This window comes from Xenopus laevis, chromosome 9_10L (genome assembly GCF_017654675.1).
Source record: "Xenopus laevis strain J_2021 chromosome 9_10L, Xenopus_laevis_v10.1, whole genome shotgun sequence".
NCBI classification, from domain to species: Eukaryota; Metazoa; Chordata; class Amphibia; order Anura; family Pipidae; genus Xenopus; species Xenopus laevis.
Window position 1 is genome coordinate 129800359 of NC_054387.1, and position 23662 is coordinate 129824020.

The 23662-nt window shown below is 40.2% G+C and overlaps 1 protein-coding gene across 1 annotated transcript; it reads right to left on the bottom strand.

Annotated features, from left to right (window-relative positions):
- Window positions 1-6449: 6449 nt before the first annotated feature.
- On the bottom strand, window positions 6450-13417 carry LOC121398353. The gene is made up of 4 exons (XM_041577543.1): window positions 12921-13417; window positions 11416-11539; window positions 9541-9614; window positions 6450-7255 (listed from the first exon to the last, which is right to left on the bottom strand). The coding sequence occupies exons 1-4, from the start codon at window positions 13237-13239 to the stop codon at window positions 6858-6860; spliced, it is 915 nt and encodes a 304-aa protein (XP_041433477.1). The 5' UTR covers window positions 13240-13417; the 3' UTR covers window positions 6450-6857.
- Window positions 13418-23662: the final 10245 nt, after the last annotated feature.

Genomic DNA, 23662 nt, shown 5'->3' on the forward strand with positions numbered 1-23662 from the left:
GCAGCGGGGCCGGAGCGGGGCCCTGGGGCAATAGCCCCGGTGGGCCCGAAGCCCCCCAGTCCGACCCTGCAGAGGAATGAGAAAATGAATAATTGTTTAGCCACGTAAGGTCTCTGTTAACAACCTGAACAAGATTAGCGAGGCTCCATTCTTAAAACATAAACAAGTCCTCTATGATTGGCTAAGATTTTATTTCTTATATTTCCGGATAGCGCTGGGAGACAATTTACAGGTCATCACCTTCTGTAAGGCCAAATACCTGCATAACAATCCCTGTAATTAAACAGTTGTTATATCACAGGGTCCTTTTGGGAATGCAAAGTGCTCATTTCCAAGGAGGGAGTGTAGTCTAAGTATATTTTGTTTCTGCCATGAAATCCTGCAGAACCCGCTATGTCAGGGTAGAGAGAAAACAAATTTATTTCAAACATCAAGGGTATAATTTGATGTTACTGCCCCCAACATGTTGCTCACCAACCCCTTAGATTTTCCTCTCAATGGGCTCAAAGCAGGTGCTTATTTTTTAATTCCCGGCATTATTTGGTTGCATAAAAACCAGGTGTACTGCCAAAAGGAACCTCCTGTAGGCTGTCAGTCCACATAGGAGCTGCCAAATAGCCAATCACAGCACTTCTTTTAACCACCAGAAACATTTTGCAGAATTGTGTTGCTCCCCAACTCTTTATACATCTGAATGTTGCTCACAAATAACTGAAGGTCTCCAGGATATAATACCTGCATCACTAACATATTCCTTGCACAGAGACCCCAGCACTTATGTTACAGTGACCCCAGCATACGACTGTCCAGTGATCTCTTACATATGATGATATATCAGTGTTTGCAGATGACACAAAACTATCAGCCCAATTAATTCCATCCAGGATTTGGCACTTGCAACAGGATCTTGACAAACTGGCAATCTGGGCAGCTAAGTGGCAAATGAGATTCAATGTTGATAAATGTAAAGTCCTGCACCTGGGATGTAACAATATCCACTTATACCCTTAATGGGACTGCACTAGGCAAATCCATAATGGAGACGGAGCTTGGAGTCCTTGTAGATGATAAACTTGTCTGTAGCAAGCAATGCCAGTCAGCAGCATCAAGGGCAAATAAGGTCTTGAGTTGTATTAAATGGGGCAGAGAGTCACAGGAGGAGGGGTCATTCTTCCACTGTATAGAGCACTTGTAAGGCCCCATCTAGAATATGCCGTACAGTTTTGGTCTCCATCACTCAAACAGAACATTATTGTATTAGAGAGGGTACAGAGAAGGGCAACTAAGCTGGTAAAGGGAAAATCTTAGCTATGAGGAAAGACTGGCCAAATTGGGGATGTTCACGCTGGAGAAGAGGCGCTTAAGGGGTGATATGATAACTATGTATAAATATATAAGGGGATCATATAATAATCTCTCTAATGTTTTATTTACCAGTAGGTCTTTCCAGCTGACACAAGGTCACCCATTCCGATTAGAAGAAAAGAGGTTCCAGCTAAATATTGGGAAGGGGTTTGTTACAGTGAGAGCTGTGAAGATGTGGAATTGTCTCCCTGAATCAGTGGTACAGGCTGATACATTAGATAGGTATAAGAAGGGGTTGGATGGTGTTTAGCAAGTGAGGGAATACAGGGATATGGGAGATAGCTCATAGTACAAGTTGATCCAGGGACTGGTCCCATTGCATCTTGGAATTTTTTCCCCCTCTGAGGCAAATTGGAGAGTCTTCAGCTGTTTTTTTTTTGCCTTCCTCTGTATCAACTGGAAGTTAGGCAGGTTAAAAAAAGTTAAAAGGTTGAACTTGATGGACATGTGTAATTTTTTATCCTAATTTACTATATTTATTCATGTTTAATAGAAGTATCATGCTTTCCAGAAATTAGATGGATGAAAAAATTGCATATCCGTTCCTACGGGGCCTTCACCTGATTGGAACACTACAGTTCTCCTTAGGGGTAAAGCAAATTCCCCATCACTGTTGTTGTTGCCTAGTAAGAAGCCTTTATTGTATCCAGGAGATGCACAATCCCGGGAGTTGCCCTGCTGATTTATCTTCTGTATATACAAACTATATTACTCATTATTATGCCCAGTTAAATAAATCTTATTCCATTTTAAACCATTTCCAGCTAAAGCACAAGCCAGAAAGACCTAGAAGCCTTTTTGAGATGATTTACCCTTAGTACAATATCCCATGCTAACTGGATGTTTCTCAAGGGATTTTCCATTCCCTCTCTCTGCCTGGAGCAATTTAGGAGAAATTCAGTTTCCATTCTGACATACATACATATGTAGCAGCAAGGGCTGATGGTTTAGAACTGATGGTGGTATAACATATGTTGCATAATCTCTGGTTGTAAAGTTGATCCCCTGTAGGATTATTTATGTTATCTCCATATACATTAGAGGGAAGACTCTTTCTGTGCTATTTCCTTTTAGTTTGGCTTATTTTAACCCAAGAAGAGACTCCAATGATGCCTAAGTCAAATGAATGATATATTTTACTGGTAATATGGTTGTTCCTGGAAAAAAATGGCAACTATAAAAGTATATTGTATCATATATCTACTTTTCTCTTTTGAATTCTTGGGGAGCTTAGCAAATGGTGGCTGTGAATAAGCCTTGCCGAATAGAAAACTTCTATTTGGTGGGGTTTCTTTTTTTCTTAAACTACATTTATCAACACTCTCATCTTAGTGGTCTTAGAAATTTTTGAAATCACAAATAAACAAATTTTCTCTAAAACCACAAATGCTATGAAATGTATTAAAAAAACACTGAATATAAAAAGCACAAAGTAAAAAAAAAACCTGCTGAATGACCTTAACAATATTGTTTTTCAGACAATAGTGGAAGAGAAACCAAGAAACCTCTATAAATCCCAAAAAAAATGTCCAACAGGATCAGTGCAGCTCCCAGTGACTTCTATAGGACCTTGACTGCTTTTACTCACCAAAGTCTTTTTTATTTGAGTTTTTCATGGTTTTTACACTTCATAACTCATTTATTTTTAGAGTAATATTTTTTTAAAGTTCAATTTCTGTAAAAAAAAAACAAGAAAAAAGAAGAAATGCAAATATTAGTAAATAGACCCCTTAGATTTCCTCTAAAAACTCTTTGCAAAACCATAAGCCAATGATGTGGGTGGTTGTTTGCTGATGAAAGTGCTAGGAATGACAGTAATACACTTTCACGTGCCCCCTTTTAAGGGAACAGTAACCAACAAATTTAAGTGTTTTATGACAATATAATGTACTGTTGCTCTGCTCTGGTAAAACTGGTGTGTTTACTTCAGAAACTCTACAATAGTTTATATAACAAAGCTGCTTGTAGGGGCAGCCATTCAAAGCTGAAAAAGGAGAAAAGGCACAGGATACACAGCAGAAAACAGATACGCTCTGTAGTATACAATGGGATTCTTCCAAACTTTATTATGTATCCTGTGCTTGAATGGCTGCCCCCATGGCTACACAGCAGCTTGTTTATATAAACTATAGTAGTACTTATCTGTTATCTACTGTGTATCCTGTGCTTGAATGGCTGCCCCCATGGCTACACAGCAGCTTGTTATATAAACTATAGTAGTACTTATCTGTTATCTACTGTGTATCCTGTGCTTGAATGTCTGCCCCCATGTCTACACAGCAGCTTGTTTATATGAACTATAGTAGTACTTATCTGTTATCTACTGTGTATCCTGTGCTTGAATGGCTGCCCCCATGGCTACACAGCAGCTTGTTTATATAAACTATAGTAGTACTTATCTGTTATCTACTGTGTATCCTGTGCTTGAATGGCTGCCCCCATGGCTACACAGCAGCTTGTTTATATGAACTATAGTAGTACTTATCTGTTATCTACTGTATATCCTGTGCTTGAATGGCTGCCCCCATGGCTACACAGCAGCTTGTTTATATGAACTATAGTAGTACTTATCTGTTATCTACTGTGTATCCTGTGCTTGAATGGCTGCCCCCATGGCTACACAGCAGCTTGTTTATATAAACTATAGTAGTACTTATCTGTTATCTACTGTGTATCCTGTGCTTGAATGACTGCCCCCATGGCTACACAGCAGCTTGTTTATATAAACTATAGTAGTACTTATCTGTTATCTACTGTGTATCCTGTGCTTGAATGGCTGCCCCCATGGCTACACAGCAGCTTGTTTATATAAACTATAGTAGTACTTATCTGTTATCTACTGTGTATCCTGTGCTTGAATGGCTGCCCCCATGGCTACACAGCAGCTTGTTTATATAAACTATAGTTGTGTTTCTGAAGCAAACACACCAGTTGTACCAGTGCCAGACAACAGTACATTATATTGTCATTCATTTCAAACACTTTTATTTTTGGTGTTACTGTTCGTTTAAAAGCAGAGCTCACGAGTCTAGGAAAGTTTTGAAACTAGCTCCATATTTACTGGTGCCGGACACACCATTGGGGTAACTCCTATTTCCCCCTTCTTCGGTCAATGCCGGACTTTATATATTGGGTTAAATTGGGGTAAAAACTCTCGGACATATTTTGAAGAAAGGGGAACTAAAATCTTTAGCACAATTTATGGAATATACTAAGGCACAGAATATTAGTCGAGTACCAACTGTATCCCATCTATATTGAGGAAAACGGACTCTAAGAAATTGGTAACCAACTTATTTGACGCTGAATTTCTCTCTATCACCCTCTTGTGTAGCTTTGGACAAATGGCGTTGGATCATTCCATCTTTAACAGATGAACAGTGGGAAGAAAATATCAACTCCCTGTACAATGTTCTAATCTTTACAAGGGATTTAGCATCAGCTCTATTATACTCCGGCTAAGTTAAGTAAAATATATCCGGGCAGATCCTTTAGCTGATTTGTTTCATATGTTGTGGACATGCCCAGAGATTGCTGAATTCTGGAAAGGAATTATGAAAACCTTGAATGACGATCTTACAATCCCTTATATTGTTACACCAGAATTTTGCCTGCTTGGCATCATGGAGGAAATTGGAGGAAACTCGTATATTGTGTAAAACATTATTATTTTATTCAATAAAAAGGTTATTGTAATGAATTGGGTGGAATCTAATCCCCCTACTGCTTCCCAATGGATGAATTTAGTAAGAAAAAGATGTTCCCAGTTATTAAACGTACTTATGAAGCCAGAGGAATACCACATACATTTGTTAGGATCTGGTGCACTTGGATGGATGATAATCAGTAATATCAATATGTAGAGGGGGAGGGGAAAGGAAAAGTCGATTATGGCTGGCAGAGAACATCTTGGTTATTTTAACCTATCAAGGGTATTTGGTTGATATCATTTTGGTAAGTAAATTGATAACGGTCAATGTGGCTTGGCAACTCTATGTATTTGTTTTAATTGTTACTGTGATATGTTTTATATGTTTGTTAAAAATAATAAATACTAAAATAATGTTTGATGCTGGTATTTACTTCTGGGGATCAAACATGATGAATGTTGGGGGAGTTGATGTCTTCTAAGAATCTCTAAAGTTAACATGGAGGCTGATCCAGGAGAAGGATCACACAATGGCTGAACCGATGACACTACTATGGCTTTGCTAAAGGAACAACTGTTTGTCTGTCCTTCTTGATAACATTGTTTAGAACATGAGGCTGAGGTACAGCTCCCAGCAGCTTATGCCCTGGTGCTACTATAGCTACATATGGGCATAATAAAAGTAAAGAAGCTCTCAAGGCGTTTGATTAAACAAAAAGTCCTGTTGCTCCTCCACCGACCCCTTCCCAACCACTTCCCTTGCCACTTTGTGGGATGCCTTACCTCTTTGTATGTGAGATATGGAGATATCACAACTAGTGATGGGCGAATTTATCCGCCAGGCATGGATTTGGGGCGAAGTTCCACATTTCACCACCTGAAAAATGTTTCACAAAACTGCTACAAAAATTTGCATGTGAATAAAATGGGTGCGACAAAAAGGTTGCGCATGTAAAAATAATTTTGACGCCCGTTGTCTTTAATGCATTTGGACAAAAAAGTTGCATGTGTAAAAATTGCATAAAAATTAACGCACATCAAAATTATTTTGACGCCCGTTGACTTTAATGCATTTGGGCCAAAAAGTAACAAATGTAAAAATTGTTCTGCGCGTAAAAACTGTCACATGTCAAAATCAGTTTGACGCCCACTGACTTCAATATGTTTCACAAATTTTTAGGAGTTTCGTGATTTTTTAAGGAGTTTCACAAATTTTTTCACCAAGGAAAACCGGGACAGATTCACCCATCACTAATCATAGCGACCCAGTTAAACCATTGCTACACAAATTCCATTCTCTGGCTTATTCACAAATGTTGTTGTCACTTTTTAAACAATGTTGCAAAAGTCTTAGTACAGATATTTATGTAATTTGGATCTTTATACCTTAAGTCTACTAAAAAATCAACAACAAAAAATACACACAGGAGTCTACTGCACTTCCTTGTTTTTTATTGGCTCCAAGCCTAGATGTTACAGTAGATGCTTAAAGCGACACTGTCATGGGAAAATGTTTTTTTTTTCAAAACAAATCCGTTAATACTGCACTGAAATCCGTTTTTCAAAAGAGCAAACAGATTTTTTTATATTCAATTTTGAAATCTGACATGGGGCTAGACATATTGTCAGAAAACTCTATTGAAGTCTATGGGGGGAAAAAACTGGAGCTGAATTAGGAGAAAAGCTATTTTGCCCAGGAAATGCCCCTAACAAGCAGTATAAAATCTTGCTCAGAATTTCAGTAAATTACTTCTTCTACTATTAAATGTTATACAAATATCTCAGGCACACATTTTCTGCCTGTCTAGATCATTCAGGGGGGCCTGGACAGCAACACTCAGGCTTATGTTATTATACACCCCGGATCTGTCTGTACAGGTTTCCTTTGAAGGTCTTCCTTCTCTTCCTGCAACCTCTTTTCTTTCATTCTCTGCCTTTCTATCTCCTCCTCTGTCTTTTTCATTTCCCTTTCATGAACCATGTTGAGCAAATTCTTCCTTCTGTCTCTTATCTTTTGCTCCGGAGGATCCTTCGCTCTCTCCATGTGGAACTTAATATCTTTAATAATTTCAGAAAAAATCTCCAGCACATCCTCGTGTCTCCCTCTGGTTTTGATGTGATCTTCTGGGGTGAAATTTTCAAGGGCAAAGATTCTCTCCACTCCCATGTTTTCAAACATAGCCTTCATATATCTCAGATCCCCCTTGGTCTTATGGGTTAGAACCACAGTAGGAAAGATCTCTAGGAAGAACAAATAATTGTGTTATGTGACAACGCCTAGGACACATAGTTTTTACCTCCTAACACAACCGCTAACTTAAGCTGGCCATAGATGTAAAGATTTTTAGAAGATCTTTTCGTTATTTTTGTCTGATTTACTTTTTATTTCTAAATTATTTGCATTTACATTGCAAATATTTCACTCTACCATTCTCATTATTCTAGAACCAACGAATGTATTTTTTTTAGCTGAAATATTATTGTGGAAGATGATACAAAGAGAATTACATCCACTGGTAAATTGCCTTGATTTGTCGTGTGGAATTGAACCAGGGGTCTGACTATGTCACTATCAATTCAGTTTTTTTTTTTTTTTTTTTAAAAGAGTAAAGATATCCCATATTTCCAAAACTTTTAAACAAATGACGATTGAATGATAATTGAAATTATTATAAAAGTCCTTTAGCCACTAATAAACTCTATCAATTAATTATATGCTCTAAATCAACTAATGCAGAGTTCATTAAATACTTTCAATCCATAATTGATTAACTTTACCACCAATTAATTCCAACTTAAATTAAAAAAAAATTACTACTTGTCTCTTGTGTATATATGAAAAATGTCTTAGTGCTTCTACTGAAATTCAATAAGTTAATTCATATTAGTTGCAATACTCCCCTTCAATAAAGTGCCAAAAATTTCAATTTGATTAAAAATGAATTCATCTAAATAATAAAGTGTCTGTGTGCTAATAGAACTGGATGATCAATTTAATTATTAAACCAAGAACAATTCCATAGATTTAAAGTGCTGTCGAGATGGATGAATCAATTCAAATTAATTATACCCAATATTAAAAATCATTGATAGCAACATGGAAAAGGAAATTCATAGAGGGTGGACTTGTCCCAAAAAGAACTATCTGTATTGTGGCTACTTCTGGGACACCACAAAGATGGAGAAGTCAGAGTATCAGGGACTGTGGTCTCAAATGTACCTTCCCTATCTGAATTAGAGAAGCTAACTACCCTAAAAAAACACAAATCCAAGCACTCTTAGAGACAAAGGAGAAGAGAGAAAACAATGAATTTTTAGGCTAAAATTTTTGCACCACAATGTGGTTTAAAAATATTGCTAAAAACAAAACGGTTTTAAATTTAAATAGTTTATAGGTATTTAAATAGTGTAAAAGTTCTATGTGCCATTGCGTGTTTCGGCAATTTTTGTGGAGGCACCATTTTAGTGCATTGTGTCTGATTCTGAGCTTTGAGAAGGAGCCAGCACTTCAGGATGGAACTGCTTTGACAGCTATTTTTTCTCCCCTTCCCAATATGTATTACCATGACCTAGGTCGTGTTTTTCTCACGTCTGTGACTAGGTGGGGCAAGCTAAAGCTTCAGCAGAGGTGTCGGGTATCTGCTATCTGACTACCAGCCCATTGTTCTTTTGATCTGCTGCTGGGGAGGGACAGGGTGATATAACTCCAACTTGCAGTGCAGCAGTAAAGTGACTGAAGTTTAGCAGAGCACAAGTCACATGACTGAGGGCACCTGGGAAACTGACAATATGTCTAGCCCCTTGTCAAATTTCAAAATTAAATATAAAAACAACTGTTGGCTCAGATTTCAGTGCAGAATTCTGCTGGAGCAGCTCTAGTAACTGAAGCAGTTTTCCCGTGACAATATCTAATATCAAGTTTCCAATGACTGGTCATTTAGCCGAACCAAACTGCAGGAGGTAGAGTCCTGGACGGGTCCATTTTTTGGAACCTGCAATCCGCAACCTGCATTCTTACCCGATTGGACCAGCTACCTGACCCGCAAGTACCTTATCCGCAACCCAGACCCGCGGCCCGCTGACCATCAAGAATCAGGAAGTGCTGTCATTGTATACCGGAAGTGACATCATCGGAAGTAGGCGTGATCAGAAAAAAGGACTAAAAATCGCTATTGAGAAGACCTGTGGCCGACCTGCGACCAGCAAACCCGAAGAACCACAGACCCGCGTCTATACCCTCACCCGGAACTTCTACCCACAACCCGCAGGTATTTGCCGGTAACCCACGGGTACCCGTTGGTACCTGACCCACTGCAGGACTCTCTAGCAGGAGGTACTGCTGTATCAAATTCATTATATAAACAGTGTAGCAGTTGGTAATGTCTTGAAAACTAGTAAATTTAAATTTCAAAAGTGTCTACATGAGCAATTTAACACTAGTTTGTGTTAGGGGGTGTTTAGTTCTCCTTTACAATAAGTGATATTCTTTATGGCACGTGAAGCACGTAGCACACACTATACTATACCTGTCAGGTCTCTGGCCTTTTCAAGCAACTCCTTTATCACTGTCATCTCCTGGTGGGTCAGTCTTTGCTTTACACTAAAGAGATGAGAAAGCACAAGGGAAATTAGTGAGGAAAAAGTCATAAAAGAGTCACTTTATGTTACTCCTCCCCCTTTCTCTTGAATAATATTAATTATTTTACCAACCATATGATGGAAAAAGGTCATTTTGTGCAGTAAGAGATCCCAGGAAAATAATCTGCAGAGTATGATATTTATGTAATTATTATAAAAAGATCCTGAAACCCACCGCTCTCTCTTCACCCCGACATTTATCCTCTCCCCCTTTGCAGAGATGGCAACTTCCATAGTCATCCAGTTAACACTACGTTTATCGTTACAGTTATGATTCTGCTAAGCATTGTGGGAATTCGCGTTTTGGCGTAAGGAGAGCTGATTGCAGCCATATTGTTTCCAGGGTTCTATGAAGGCAGTATCTCTAGATATTTATCTTAGAGTTAAAGGGGACCCGTCACCCAAAAAAATGATTCAAAATCCTATTTTATCACAATAGTCAAGAAAAATGAACTTTAATTATACTGTATACATGATTTCAATCTTGTTTCCTTCAGTCTGGGAATTCATATTTATAACAAGCGGGCAGGAGCCATTTTGTGGACACTATTATTAAGACAAGTCTTGTATCATCTCAGAATCTTGTTTGTGCACCAGAATGGGGGACCTGATGTCCATCCCCATGTCCTGGCTACACAATGAGAGAGCAGTGACATCTAGATTGAGATTTTCAAATGTGTTTACAACAGCTATTATAAATGCTTTAATAAAATATTTAATTTGAAAAGGACTTTTATTATACAGCTTTTTGTGTCTGGGTGACAGGTCCACTTTAAGGGATCTGTGAAGGTGCCCATACACTATAAGATCCACTCGTTTAGCAGCTTAAATCTGCCCTGAAGTGATGTGCAGGTCAAGTATAATAGAATCCACACCAGACCCCTCCAAACCCAAAATCTACCCGACACCTCCCAACCCGAAACCTACCCGACCCCTCCCAACTTGAACCCTACCCTACCCGACCCCACCCAAACCTGAAACCTACCCGACCCCTCCTAACCCGAACCCGACCCCTCCCAACCTAAAACCTACCCGGCCCCTTCCAACCCCAAAACCTACACGACCCCTCCCAACCCAAAACGTATCCAACCCCTTCCAACCCGAATATTACCTGACCTCTCCCAACCCGACCCCTCCCAACTTGAACCTCACCCAAACCTGAAACCTACCCGACCCCTCCTAACCCGAACTCGACCCCTCCCAACCTAAAACCTACCCGGCCCCTTCCAACCTCAAATCTACACGACCCCTCCCAACCCGAAACTTATCCAACCCCTTCCAACCCGAATATTACCCGACCTCTCCCAACCCGAAACCTACCCGACCCCTCCCAACCTGAAACCCTATGCGACCCTGGTAACTCTATTTATAAAGCTGCCCAACCCATCTGTGATGTCACAAAAGGGGGCAGGACAGGCACTTGGGTATAACCAGAGGTTGCCTCTGCTTGAACCGGATCAGGAAGGTTGTGGGCAGGGAGAAAGGAAAGAAGGGCTCAACCCGAGCACCCGTGGAGCCCACTTGCACATCACTACTGCAGTGTATGGTCACCTTAAGGAGGAGCAAACGTGTCGGGAATTTAACCCTCTAGCCAACGTAACAGCTACGTACCAAGACGGAAGGTTTGATATTCACAGCAAAAAAAATCATTAAAAGCCCTTAAAAAAAAGAATCAATAATTTACATTTTTAATGAAGCTTCTTTCTAATTAAGGATCCAGAACACAATGGTACAGTAATCATTATAATATCAAGGCTGATTACCTGAATATAAAAATGGGGTAGATAAAGTCAGATGATTTTACAACTGACTCCGCCTCCACAAGTCTGTCAGCGAGCCCAAAACCTTGGTTCCACTCTACTCCCTTATCCAGGGGCAACAAGTTGGCTAGCAAAGAAAAAAAACACATTTAATAAGCATTTGGTATTTTGGTAATGAAATCAAGACCAAAAATGTAACTAAACCCTAAAAATGAATGTGGTTAGAAATTAATTACTAATCAGCCTTATATTGTGACATTTCTATTCTATGTGTACTGTATATTGTGAGTGGGTTCCTAAGCTCAGTAAGTGACAGCAGCACAGAGCATGTGCAGTGAATCAGCAGAAAAGAAGATGGGGAGCTACTGGGGCATCTTTGGAGACACAGATCTTTACTGCTAAAGGGCTGTGGTTGCCTTGGGCTGGTACAGAAGCACAAAACATCATGTACAACATTTCTACCTACTTCTTTAGTTAAGTGTTAGTTATTCTAAAGAAGAATGTCAGTTTAGATTCCCACAAGCTAGATTAAGGTATTTAGTCTGCCTCTTCCTTTATAATACAGGAGTGATACTCAGAGTTCCCTGTATGACTCAGCCTTCAGCCTTTATACGGTCACAGAACAACCCCTCGGTGACTTCTAATATCCTTATCATTTACAGTAGGGGGTACATTATCCCTTATAATACAGGAGTGATACTCAGAGTTCCCTGTATGACTCAGCCTTCAGCCTTGTGCCTTTATATGATCACAGAACAACCCCTCAGTGACTTCTAATATCCTTATTTACAGTAGGGGGTACATTATCCCTTATAATACATGAGTGATACTCAGAGTTCCCTGTATAACTCAGCCTGCAGCCTTGTGCCTTTATATGATCACAGAACAACCCCTCAGTGACTTCTAATATCCTTATCATTTACAGTAGGGGGTACATTATCCCTTATAATACATGAGTGATACTCAGAGTTCCCTGTATAACTCAGCCTGCAGCCTTGTGTCTTTATATGGTCACAGAACAACCTCTCAGTGACTTCTAATATCCTTATCATTTACAGTAGGGGGCACATTATCCCTTATAATTCATGAGTGATACTCAGAGTTCCCCCCTGTATAACTCAGCCTGCAGCCTTGTGCCTTTATATGGTCACAGAACAACCCCTCAGTGACTTCTAATATCCTTATCATTTACAGTAGGGGGTACATTATCCCTTATAATTCATGAGTGATACTCAGAGTTCCCTTATAATTATAATACGCTACACAGTATGGGGTTTGGTGTGTTTAGAGGCAAGCAGAGAGGAGTGCAACTCACTGCTAGAGCAAACCCACTCACTTGGGAATATGTATCAAGTTTTGCCCCCCCCCAGAATATGATTTATGGAATAAAAGATACAGAAGGATGAGAGTGTTGGTAGCTGCCTCCCAAGAACCTCATTGTGGTATCAACTACATCACTGGATTACAGTGCAGAAGATCAAACTATAAAGTATAAGCCATGGATTTACCAAGCTGAGCGTATAGTTCTGCCGTCTCATAATCGTTCATCGCGGAGCAGCCGCGGTTATCCACCAGGGTCATTGTTTCCGTCAGCGGATACGTTATTCTGGCTATAGTGTCAGCACCTTGTGACATCTTTGAATTTGTGTAGTTGTGGTACTTCCCATCCTCCAAGACGTACTTGCAGGTGTTGATGAAGGAGGATTTGCCGTGTCCCAAAAACCCAAAGAGCTGGAGGAGGACTCGGTCGTAGCCCAAATTGCCTGCGGCACAGTCAGCAAAGCCGAAGTTTTTAATCAAATCTGTCAGTTGGGTAATTTTATCCATTTTCCTTCCCAGTAACCAACTCACTTCATGCCCCGAGATGAGTAATGGCAGAGCTGAGAGATGGTGCCTTTTTATATAGGAAAAGTGAAAGTAAAAGTAACAGAAACACACAACACGGGACACGGCATAACTCACATAGCAGAGAAGTCAAATGAGCTGGTGCTGTGACTCTCTCTCTCTCTCTCTCATCTCAGCCATAAAGCAGGACAGGACTGCTGCTTACAATGGGGATCAGATAGGATCTGTGCAGCCACTGGGACAGAATGCTCTGTTATACAGATAGCTAGAATCTCAGCTGCCATAAAGCAGGACAGGACTGCTGCTACTGGGACAGAATGTTCTGTTATACAGATAGCTAGAATCTCAGCTGAAGGCCTAGTGATTTTATACAGGTCATGGAACTCAAGGGGTACTTTATTTATTATAATACACAAGTTTTAGTGAGTCGTGAGACAAAAATTACATCACTACTCACCATTTATAACAGATGACATCACTAGTCAACGTTTATAAGGATACAATTTACAGGATATTCATGGCTTGTGTATATTATAAGGGGATTATTTATTGCAGCAAGTAATTACATAGAGGTTGGTTCAGTCTGATTTAATAACAGGCAAATGACACCACCAACAATGTGAGCAGAATTGGGTATTTTATGGACAGTTATCAGTATCACTTTAACACCAGAAAAACAGCTTTACTATAATCAGAAACTATTCTCCAGCCTTTCATTTTCTGCCTGTAACAAGCCCAGATGACTTTCTACATGAACTGGTTGGAAGGAAGTGGTTGCCGGATGTGAATATCCGACTCTTCTGCATCAGATCTTTATTTCCCAGAAACTGCTCTCAAGCTGCCTAGCAACACTTAGGGGCCGATTCACTAACTTCCAGTGAAGGATTCGAAGTAAAAAAACTTTGAATTTCGAAGTTTTTTTTGGGCTACTTCGACCATCGAATGGGCTACTTCAACCTTTGACTACGACTTCGAATCGAAGGATTCATAGTAAAAATCGTTCGACTATTCGACCATTCGATAGTCGAAGTACTGTCTCTTTAAAAAAAACTTCGACCCCCTAGTTCGCCATCTAAAAGCTACCGAAGTCAATGTTAGCCTATGGGGAAGGTCCCCATAGGCTTGCCTAACTTTTTTTGATTGAAGGATATTCCTTTGATTGTTGGATTAAAATCCTTCGATTCGAAGGATTTTATCGTTCGATCGAAGGAATTATCCTTCGATGGAACTATCTGGCCTAAATCCTTCGACTTCGAAGTCGAAGGATTTTAATTCCTAGTCGAATATCGAGGGTTAATAAACCCTCGATATTCGACCCTTAGTGAATCGGCCCCATAAACATCACCTGAAAACTAAAGAAACACTTCAATACCTTCTGAATAACTGAGGTGCCGCCCATAAGCTCTAATACTCTATGGGGCGGATTCCCTAAAGGGCCAAGTGATTTTCGCTGGCGAAAATTTGCCAGTGTGACGTCATTTCGGAACTTCACTGATTCCCTAACGGGCGCAGGCGTCACTGTGCTAGCGAAGGAGATAGACTCTAGCGCTACTTCGCACTTTAACGCCAGGGTCGAATTTTCGCTCTGGCGAATGGACGTAACTCCATAAATTCACTAAGATGCAGATTTTACTGAACATTCGCCAGACTTGCCTTCACCACCTCAGACCAGGAGAAGTGCAATGGAGTCCATAGATCTTCCTCAATTTTTAGTGCAAAATTTTTCTAAGTCACAAAAAACGCTGGTGTCTTTTCTTTTTTTCAGCCTGCAAAGGTCCATAAAAATGTTCTAACATATGGAACATTAAGGGTAGATTTATCAGAGGTCGAGGTGAATTTTTAAATGAAAAAAATTCCAATTTTTTTTTGTGTACCTTGACTAGGGAATAGTCCAAATTCGATATTTATCATGTACTGTCTCTCTAAAAATTCAAATTCAACCATTCGCCATCTAAAATATGCCGAATTACTGTTTTAGCCTATGGGGGACCTCCTATGACCTATTTGGAGTCAATTGGAGAACTTTGAAAAATCAAGATTTTTTTGGGGATAACTTCGAATCGAATTCGATCAAGTACGCTATTAATTCAACTCATATGATTCGGCCGAATACAGACCTATTTGATCAAAAACGGAGCTATTCGACTAAAAATAAACTTCAACTTAATTTCAGTTGGTCTTTTTGAATTCAAATTTCAAAGTTTTTTCAATTCGAAATTCGACCCTTCATAAATATGCCCCTAAGTATACAGTGGGCTCATGGGACACCCTGGATGCAACTTCGCACTTTAGTGAATTGGCGTAGTTGGAGTGAATTTATGCCTGGCAAAGTGTTGCGATGGCTGCAAAGCCGTCGCTGGCGAATTTTCACAGCTTAAGAGAATTTGCCGCTTTATTTGGAACATTGTTCTAATTTTTTTAACCATTTGAAGCTCATGCCACATTTGTTCTAGGGTGGGCTCAGGTCTAGGACATTAGAGGATCTTTATTTTCACCAACATCTCTAATATGACCTATATGTACCTGCCCTATTCAAATTGAGCCAAGCGTAAATGTTTCGCTAGGCAGAAATGATCGTTAGAGAAAGTTCTCTATGAAATGTTCCCGCTGACGAATTTTCGCGGGTGCCAGCGTTAGTCTGCCGAGACAAAACTTCCCATTTTGATGAATTTGCGTATGCGCTACAAATGGTGCCAAGTGTGGTGAAGACTTTTCGACGTGAAAATTAGCCCTTTAGTGAATTTCACCCATAAATTGCATTTAATCCAGATTTTAAAAGATTTCCTTTTTCTCTGTAATAATAAAACAGTAACTTGTACTTGATCCCAATTAAGATATAAATAATCCTTATTGGAAGCAAAACCAGCCTATTGGCTTTATTTAAAGGGATACTGTCATAGATTTTTTTTTTTTCAAAACGCATCAGGTAATAGTGATGCTCCCGGAGAATTCTGAACTGGAATCCGTTTCTTGAAAGAGCAAACAGATTGATTGTATTTCATTTTGAAATCTGACATGGGCTGGACATATTGTCTGTTTCCCAGCTGCCCCCAGTCACGTGACTTGTGCTCTGATAAACTTCAGTCACTCTTTACTGCTGCACTGCAAGTTGGAGTGATATCACCCCTCCCTTTCCCCCCAGCAGCCAAACAATAGAACAATGGGAAGGTAACCAGATAGCAGCTCCCTAACACACGATAACAGCTGCCTGGTAGATCTAATAACAACACTCAATAGTAAAATCCAGGTCCCACTGAGACACATTCAGTTACATTGAGTAGGAGAAACAACAGCCTGCCAGAAAGCAGTTCCATCCTAAAGTGCTGGCTCTTTCTGAAAGCACATGACCAGGCAAAATGACCTGAGATGCACCTACACACCAATATTACAACTAAATACACTTGTTGGTTCAGGAATTAAATGTTATATTGTAGAGTGAATTATTTGCAGTGTAAACAGTGTAGTTTAGAAAAATAATACATCATAAAAATCATGACAGATTCCCTTTAGTGATTTTATGATTTTTTGGTAGACTTAAGGTATGATGATCCAGATTACAGAAAGATCCATTATCCGGAAAACCCCAGATCCAGAGCATTATGGAAAACAGGTCCCATACCCGTATATACTAAATTTTCAACTTGCATTCTATAACATTCTAAAAGATAACATCAACCACCCCTTTAAACACTACCCCCCCCCCCCCCCCCCAGCACTAGTTTCATTCTGAGCAATTTATCTGCTGGTTCTGAGCTGTTTGTAATTGTTTGTATTCCATCTGTCATACCCTCTTCTATGTGATTTAACCCGACCCATCCCTTCAGCTCTCACAATCACAGGTTCTCAGTAAATACACTACGTGATTGTGTTGTTGTGTAATTAATACAGAAACAGGGCAGTTCAGCCAGATAAACACTGAAGTCTACCAGCTTCAACCCTTCCAAAACTCGATAGAAATGTATCCAGAAGAAGGCAAATTCTTCTAACTGCCGTAAAGGAACTGTTTCTATGCTTTCTCTGTTTAAAATAATTAAAATATTTGTATATGTTTACACAGGCTGACCATACCTCTGTAAGACACCTAGCGGTATATTTATCATAGAGTGAAGTTAGAGATCCCCACAGCCCGCTAGAGTTTCTATGGGATTTTTATCAATGGGTAAAAGTGAAAGTTCATCCTTTGATAAATATATATTTCAAAATCCCATAGAAATGAATGGAGAGTGGCGGAATTTCACTCTAGTGGGCTGTGGCGATCTCTAACTTCACTCTTTGATAAATATACCCCCTAGAGAGAACAACCCCAGATAGGCAAGCCTTGGATTGTACATTGGGTCATCCAAAAACTTCATTAATTTAGATGACTCTCTCTGTACTTTTTCCAGTCCTGCTCAATTCACAGACATAATTGCCCAAGTCACCACCTTGGACTGGATCTGACATTCACAGGACAACTGCATTTGATCAGATGCATGAACTTTCCACCATGACTGAGAGAGCTCTTCCACTTACCCTCTGTTTTGCAATTATTTAAATAGCCAGACGCCAAATTAGGGACACGTGGGTCAGGAATTTCTGACTGTACCTGCTCCAGACATGCCCTAACTCAACTCTGGCAAACAAGGGAAAGTTGTGCTCACCATTATTTTTTAAAAAACCATTAGGCGGGGGTGCAATGAGGCTGTGACCACAAAATACATATAGTCAAATACAAGAGTCCTCTGCACTCAACCCATTATCAATATATTTAAGACAGAGACATTTTGTGCTACTGCTACTAAAAAATGCCTTACCCTTTAAACAAAACAGGGATTGTTTGTCCATATATTGCAATATATTTAAGCTGAACAACTACGTCAAAGTCATCCCATATCTGGCCAGTCCTACGCTCAATTTTATCTGATTCATTAAGAATTCTATTGCTTCATTATACATTTTACAAAGGGACTAAGTTTTACCTGCAACTTACTTGCTGCTTTCAAAGTAAAACTCCCAAACTTGGCTGCCCTTTTATTAGACACCAGTGGGATCACCTGACTATAGCTGGGAGGGGTGGGAGCTACAACATGGAGCTGGTCACTGCTCCTGTATAAACTATAACAAACAAGGGAAAGTTGTGCTCACCACTATTTTTTAAAACCATTAGGTGGGGGTGCAATGAGGCTGTGACCACAAAATACATATAGTCAAATACAAGAGTCCTCTGCACTCAACCCATTATCAATATATTTAAGACAGCGACATTTTGTGCTACTGATACTGAAAAATGCCTTACCCTTTAAACAACACAGGGATTGTTTGTCCATATATTGCAATATATTTAAGCTGGCCAATGATAATATATTTTTTATATGAACACATTTATATGAGGACAGCCTATTCCAATGAGGGACAAATGGTTATGTGTCAGAGTGTAAGAATAATAAAGTCTAATAACAAATGCCCCTATCATTCTGACTCAGCAATAACCACATGCCCAAGGCAGGAAAGGTGAAGGGAGGGGTGATGTTCCCCCATTTATTTATTCTCTTATTAATGACACCCTGTTATGAGAGTCCACTTTGTAAGTTACTGACAGAATTCAGAGTGTCAGCAGATACTTGATGAGGCCCCTTTGTACAGAAGTGTTTTCTTCATTTGCTGATTCCTCCCTGTGTCTGCTTTTAACAGATAAAGAACTGCAAGGCTGAGGGACAGTTGTAAGCGGGAAACTATTTTCAGTGCGATATCTGTACCTAAGAACATCAGTCCTCTTCCAACATTTTGGGAGGGTTCAAGTTATATAACGTATGTATGTGTACTCCCATTTTAATCTATAAAAGCTTGTGAAAAGTGGAGTGTCTTTGGCAAAATGCTTGTGGGTGTCACGATCGCCGCCCGGAGCAGGTCCAAGAGCTCCGGGCGGCGCGTCCCTCCTTGCCGGCGTCGCTCCCAAAATGGCGGCGCCCATGTCCGCCACGTGGGTAGCGGCGCCGGCGCGATGACGTCAGTGCGCCGACGTCGGCGCAAGGGCGTCAATGACGTCACAATGGCGCCAAATTCAAAATAAAAACGCCAACTAGACGCCAGAATGGCGCCCAAGTATAGGACAACTTTCCTTATAGTATCCTGGGTTTCCTGAGAAGCTTTATTTGCTAACTCTTGTTCCTGTTTGATTTCCTGACCCTTTGCCTGGACTTTGGACTTTGCTGAAATTCTGCCTGCCTGTGAACTCTTGCCTGGATCCTGACTACTCTTCGTATTAACCCTTTGGACACCGCGACCTTGCACCCTCAAGAAGGCTTCCTCCTTGATCCCGACTACCTCCCTGGAGGGAGCTCCCGGCTCCCTGACAGTGGGACACTTCGGTGTAACATGATCATTTTCCCAAGGCAAAACCATTAAAAATTCTTTGTTAAACTCAATAAACCTCATTTTATTTGAAATAGCCTTATCTCGATGTTTTGCCTTCGATATAACGAGGTCATAGCAATAAAATTTCAACATATTTGGTGACTCTCCCGAGGTGATAATTTTCTGGACGCTGGACGTCTGAAATTTTCCAGTCGTATTTCTTCAAGTGCCAGTTATCAAGAGGATATACTGAGGGTAGTGCAAGCGGTCTATCGCTGAGGTACGAAGTAACTCCCGCTGCGGCAGACTCCATGTGTGGGTATCAATGTTTTTCAATCTGTTCTATTTTGCTCATTGTATTGTTAAGTGTTTTGTCAATTAGTTCAAATGCCACTCATGATAGGAATATGCTTTTTCCTTACTATTTTTGTCATGTATGTCGTTCCTTATTATGAAGCATTAGACTAATCTGTCATAGAAACTACACATGCATGTTGGTTGATGAATGAGAAAGAATCACTGTGTCTTGAGCTGGATGAATGAGGTTGAGACCAACTGGCATCAGCCTAGTGCGTGAATAAGATTTAGAATAACTATAATCTGTATGAAAGTGTCCATGAGGGAATTCGCGGCTCTTTCACAGAGTCTGTTTGTGTTTTAGGATTTTCCCTACGTTTCCTGTTTAGGAGGCGACTCCACAGGCTGGGGAATGGAAATCTAGGATCTTCCAGAGGGAATTCTTGTAGTGTGTGAAGTGTGCATCACTTTCCTGTCCATTTGAATTGGCAGATAACAAACGAGAGCCCTAGAAACATCTAGGTGTCCACCATCTGCAACTTCAAATACGTTTTCTTCACAGTTTCATTTTCGGTGTCTATTATCTGATATTAATTATTCCCAATTTTAAAATCCCAACCCTTCTAAATTACAGAGGAAAGTATTACATCATTTTTTACCTGCAGGTGACTCGAGGAGTTTATATGTCTGTTTGTCTCCACTGTTTGTTTTTATAAACAAAACAAATGTTAATAGCTTGCTGCTCAGCTTTTTTGCATTCTTATATTGTTATATAGGTGTATTTCTACAGGTCTGTTAGAGCATATTTTGAATGTAATACTTGTGTGTATGTTAGAAAGAAAAGGACTTGACTTGACTTGACGGAAATATGAATTTGATCTGTGTGTAATGAATACATTTGCTATATTGTTTTTGGTTCTCTTTAATGTTTATATGTTTTAATAGGTACCACTTTAATATAATATTTGTTCTATGCTTCTGTCACTATTATACTAATATTGTCATTTTGTCTTTGACTATCTTGTCACTATTCTTATCTTATCCTTTTTTTTTAAAAGTTTTTATTTAACACTTGGCTATACATCAAATCAGTGCAGCATTACAAGTACACAAATAGACATATAACATATCCTTTCAACTACACACAGATAGTGGAACCATGTCAGTACTCAGAACAAAGTCCTGAAAAACCTCACTCAAAAGGTGACATTGGAAAGACATCCACCCACTGACCCCAAACCTTATCAAACTTGTCAGGAAGCCCTCTGGCTTTGTAGGTCAGTTTTATTAATGGAAGCACACAATTAACCAGATTTGACCACTGTTTAAGTGTAGGGGGTTGGGGTTGGATCCAGTGCATAACAATAACCTTTCTTGCATAGAATAGTAAGGATCTATACAGAATTCTGGTGTGACTGCGGGGAACTAGCTCGGCTACAGCACCCAGTAAGCACGTCTCAGGGGACAGCACCTGTGGTAGGTCTAAATAATCGCTGAGGCATCTCACCACATCCCTCCAAAACCATAGAATTACAGGGCACTCCCAAATCATGTGAATGAAGCTCGCAGAAAGTAGATGGCAACGTGGACAGGCAGAGGATTTGTTAGGGAAAACCCTATGCAATCTAGCAGGGGAGTAGTAAAAGAAGTGTAAGATTTTAAAGTTGATCAATCTGTCCCTGGTGGAAACCAAGAAGTTATAGGCATTATCAGTGGCTTCCTCCCATATGTCCTCTGAGATTGTAGGTATTGCCTCTTGCCATCTGCGAAGTGCCAATTTGCCTTTGCCTCCTGTAGATTCCTATATAGGGAAGACACCATCTTCAGGGAGGAAGCCTGACGAAGTGTATTCCCAACCTCAAATCTATGCATCAGTGGGTTATATCCCCCAAATTGAGCGTTAAATGCATGTTTCAGTTGCACATACCTAAACTTATCTATAGGAATACCCAACAGCCTCTCCTGTAGTCGGAGAAGAGATGGAAAGGAACCTTACTATTTAGTCGTCTGTACCGTTCTCTCTTCTTCTGCATGATATTTGCTGTTTATTGATTTTATTTGTTTAATGTGAAAATCAAATAAAATATTTCAATCGGAAAGGAACCTTGTTCCAGCAGGTCACCCAAGGTTTTAATGTGGAACCTGGTCCAGTAAATAAAGTCAGGGAGATTGCGGAAGTGTGTGAGATGTGAGTTGCCCCAAAGAGGGGTGCGTTGCGAAATCAGGAATGGGGAGATATTATACATCCGCAAGGCAATTTGCCAGGCCCGATATGGTGTCTGAAGGACAGGTGGCAATGGGTTTGAATCCTTCAATTTACGCAAAGGACAGTGGAGTAAAGACTCTATTGACCCTAATATTAGTGCATGCAGAAGCATATTGGGATTTTCAGCATTGGGATTAAACCACTCATGAATGTGGGACAGTTGTGCCGCTAGGTAATACAACCAAAAATCAGGCAGACTAAGACCCCCCCGTGACGTGGGCGCTGTAAGGGATTTCCAAGAAATTCTGGGTTGTTTTCCTGCCCATATGAAGGTTAATAGCTCCGTGTTGAGTTTCCTAAAAAATTCTTTTGGTACAGTCGTTGGAGCATTCCTAAAGTAGTACAAAAATTTCGGGAGATAAACCATCTTGAAGATGTTAATCCTTCCCCACATGGTAAGAGGAAGTTTCCGCCACTGTGTGACTGCTGTTGTAAATTTCGCCAATTGTGGGGAAAGATTAAGATCTCGAAACTCTGATTCCTTTGGCGATATGCGGATACCCAGATATTTTATTTCAGACGCCCATTTAAGGTCGGGAATATTATCGTATATTGGCATAATAAGGGACTTGTCCCAGTTAATTTTCAGACCCGAAAGACTCCCAAAGACTTGAATAATATCCAAAGCAGCCCGAAGTGAGGGGCCGGGATCTGCCAAAAACAGGAGTATATCGTCCGCATACAAAGCTATACGTTCTTCACAAGTCTTGTATCGCAGACCATGTATCATATCAGCCTTACGAATCGCTATTGCAAGGGGCTCTATCGCTACTGCAAAGAGCAGGGGGGATAACGGGCAGCCCTGACGAGTGCCGCGATGCAGCTTGAAGGGTTTAGATATATTATTATTGATGCGGATTTGTGCTGCGGGCTCTGCATATAGCAATTGTATCCAAGATATAAATGTAGGTCCAAAACCAAAGGCCCTGAGAGTCTCCCAAAGATAGAGCCATTCTACAGTGTCAAAGGCTTTGGCGGAGTCTAGAGACACTAACACCCTGGAACTGGCGTTATCATGCTCGATTTGCAAGTTTGTATAAAGCCTACGTAAATTAATGGTGGTAGATTTATTTAGCGTGAAGCCTGACTGATCCGGGTGTATTATTGTTGATATAACCTTCAGAAGTCTAGAGGCGAGCACTTTGGCCAGTAATTTTGCGTCAGTGTTGATCAATGAGATCGGCCTATAAGAGTCACATAGATCTGGGTCTTTACCTGTTTTATGAATTAATACTATAAGCGCCGAATATAGGGAGGGTGGAAGTCTACCTTTCTCAACACTGTCATTCAGCATGTGTAGGTAGTTTGGGATTAAGTCAGGTGCCACTTGCTTATACCACTCAGCTGGCAACCCATCTGGGCCCGGCGTTTTATTACTGGGGAAGGACTGGAGGGCTACGGCAATTTCCTGTTCCGTGATGGGATTGTCCAAGTATGACATTTGTTGCTGATCCAGCTGAGGACAATCAAGATCTTTCAGGTAATTGTTTATACTGACTTGCGAACAAT

Excerpts from the sequence above, each read along its gene's own strand:
- LOC121398353 (XM_041577543.1), bottom strand. The coding sequence starts at position 13,239 with ATGGATAAAATTACCCAACTGACAGATTTGATTAAAAACTTCGGCTTT. Across the intron at positions 11,540-12,920 it reads AGAACTATACGCTCAGCTTG|CCAACTTGTTGCCCCTGGAT; the intron begins GTAAATCCATGG and ends TTTCTTTGCTAG. Across the intron at positions 9,615-11,415 it reads TACCCCATTTTTATATTCAG|TGTAAAGCAAAGACTGACCC; the intron begins GTAATCAGCCTT and ends TCATCTCTTTAG.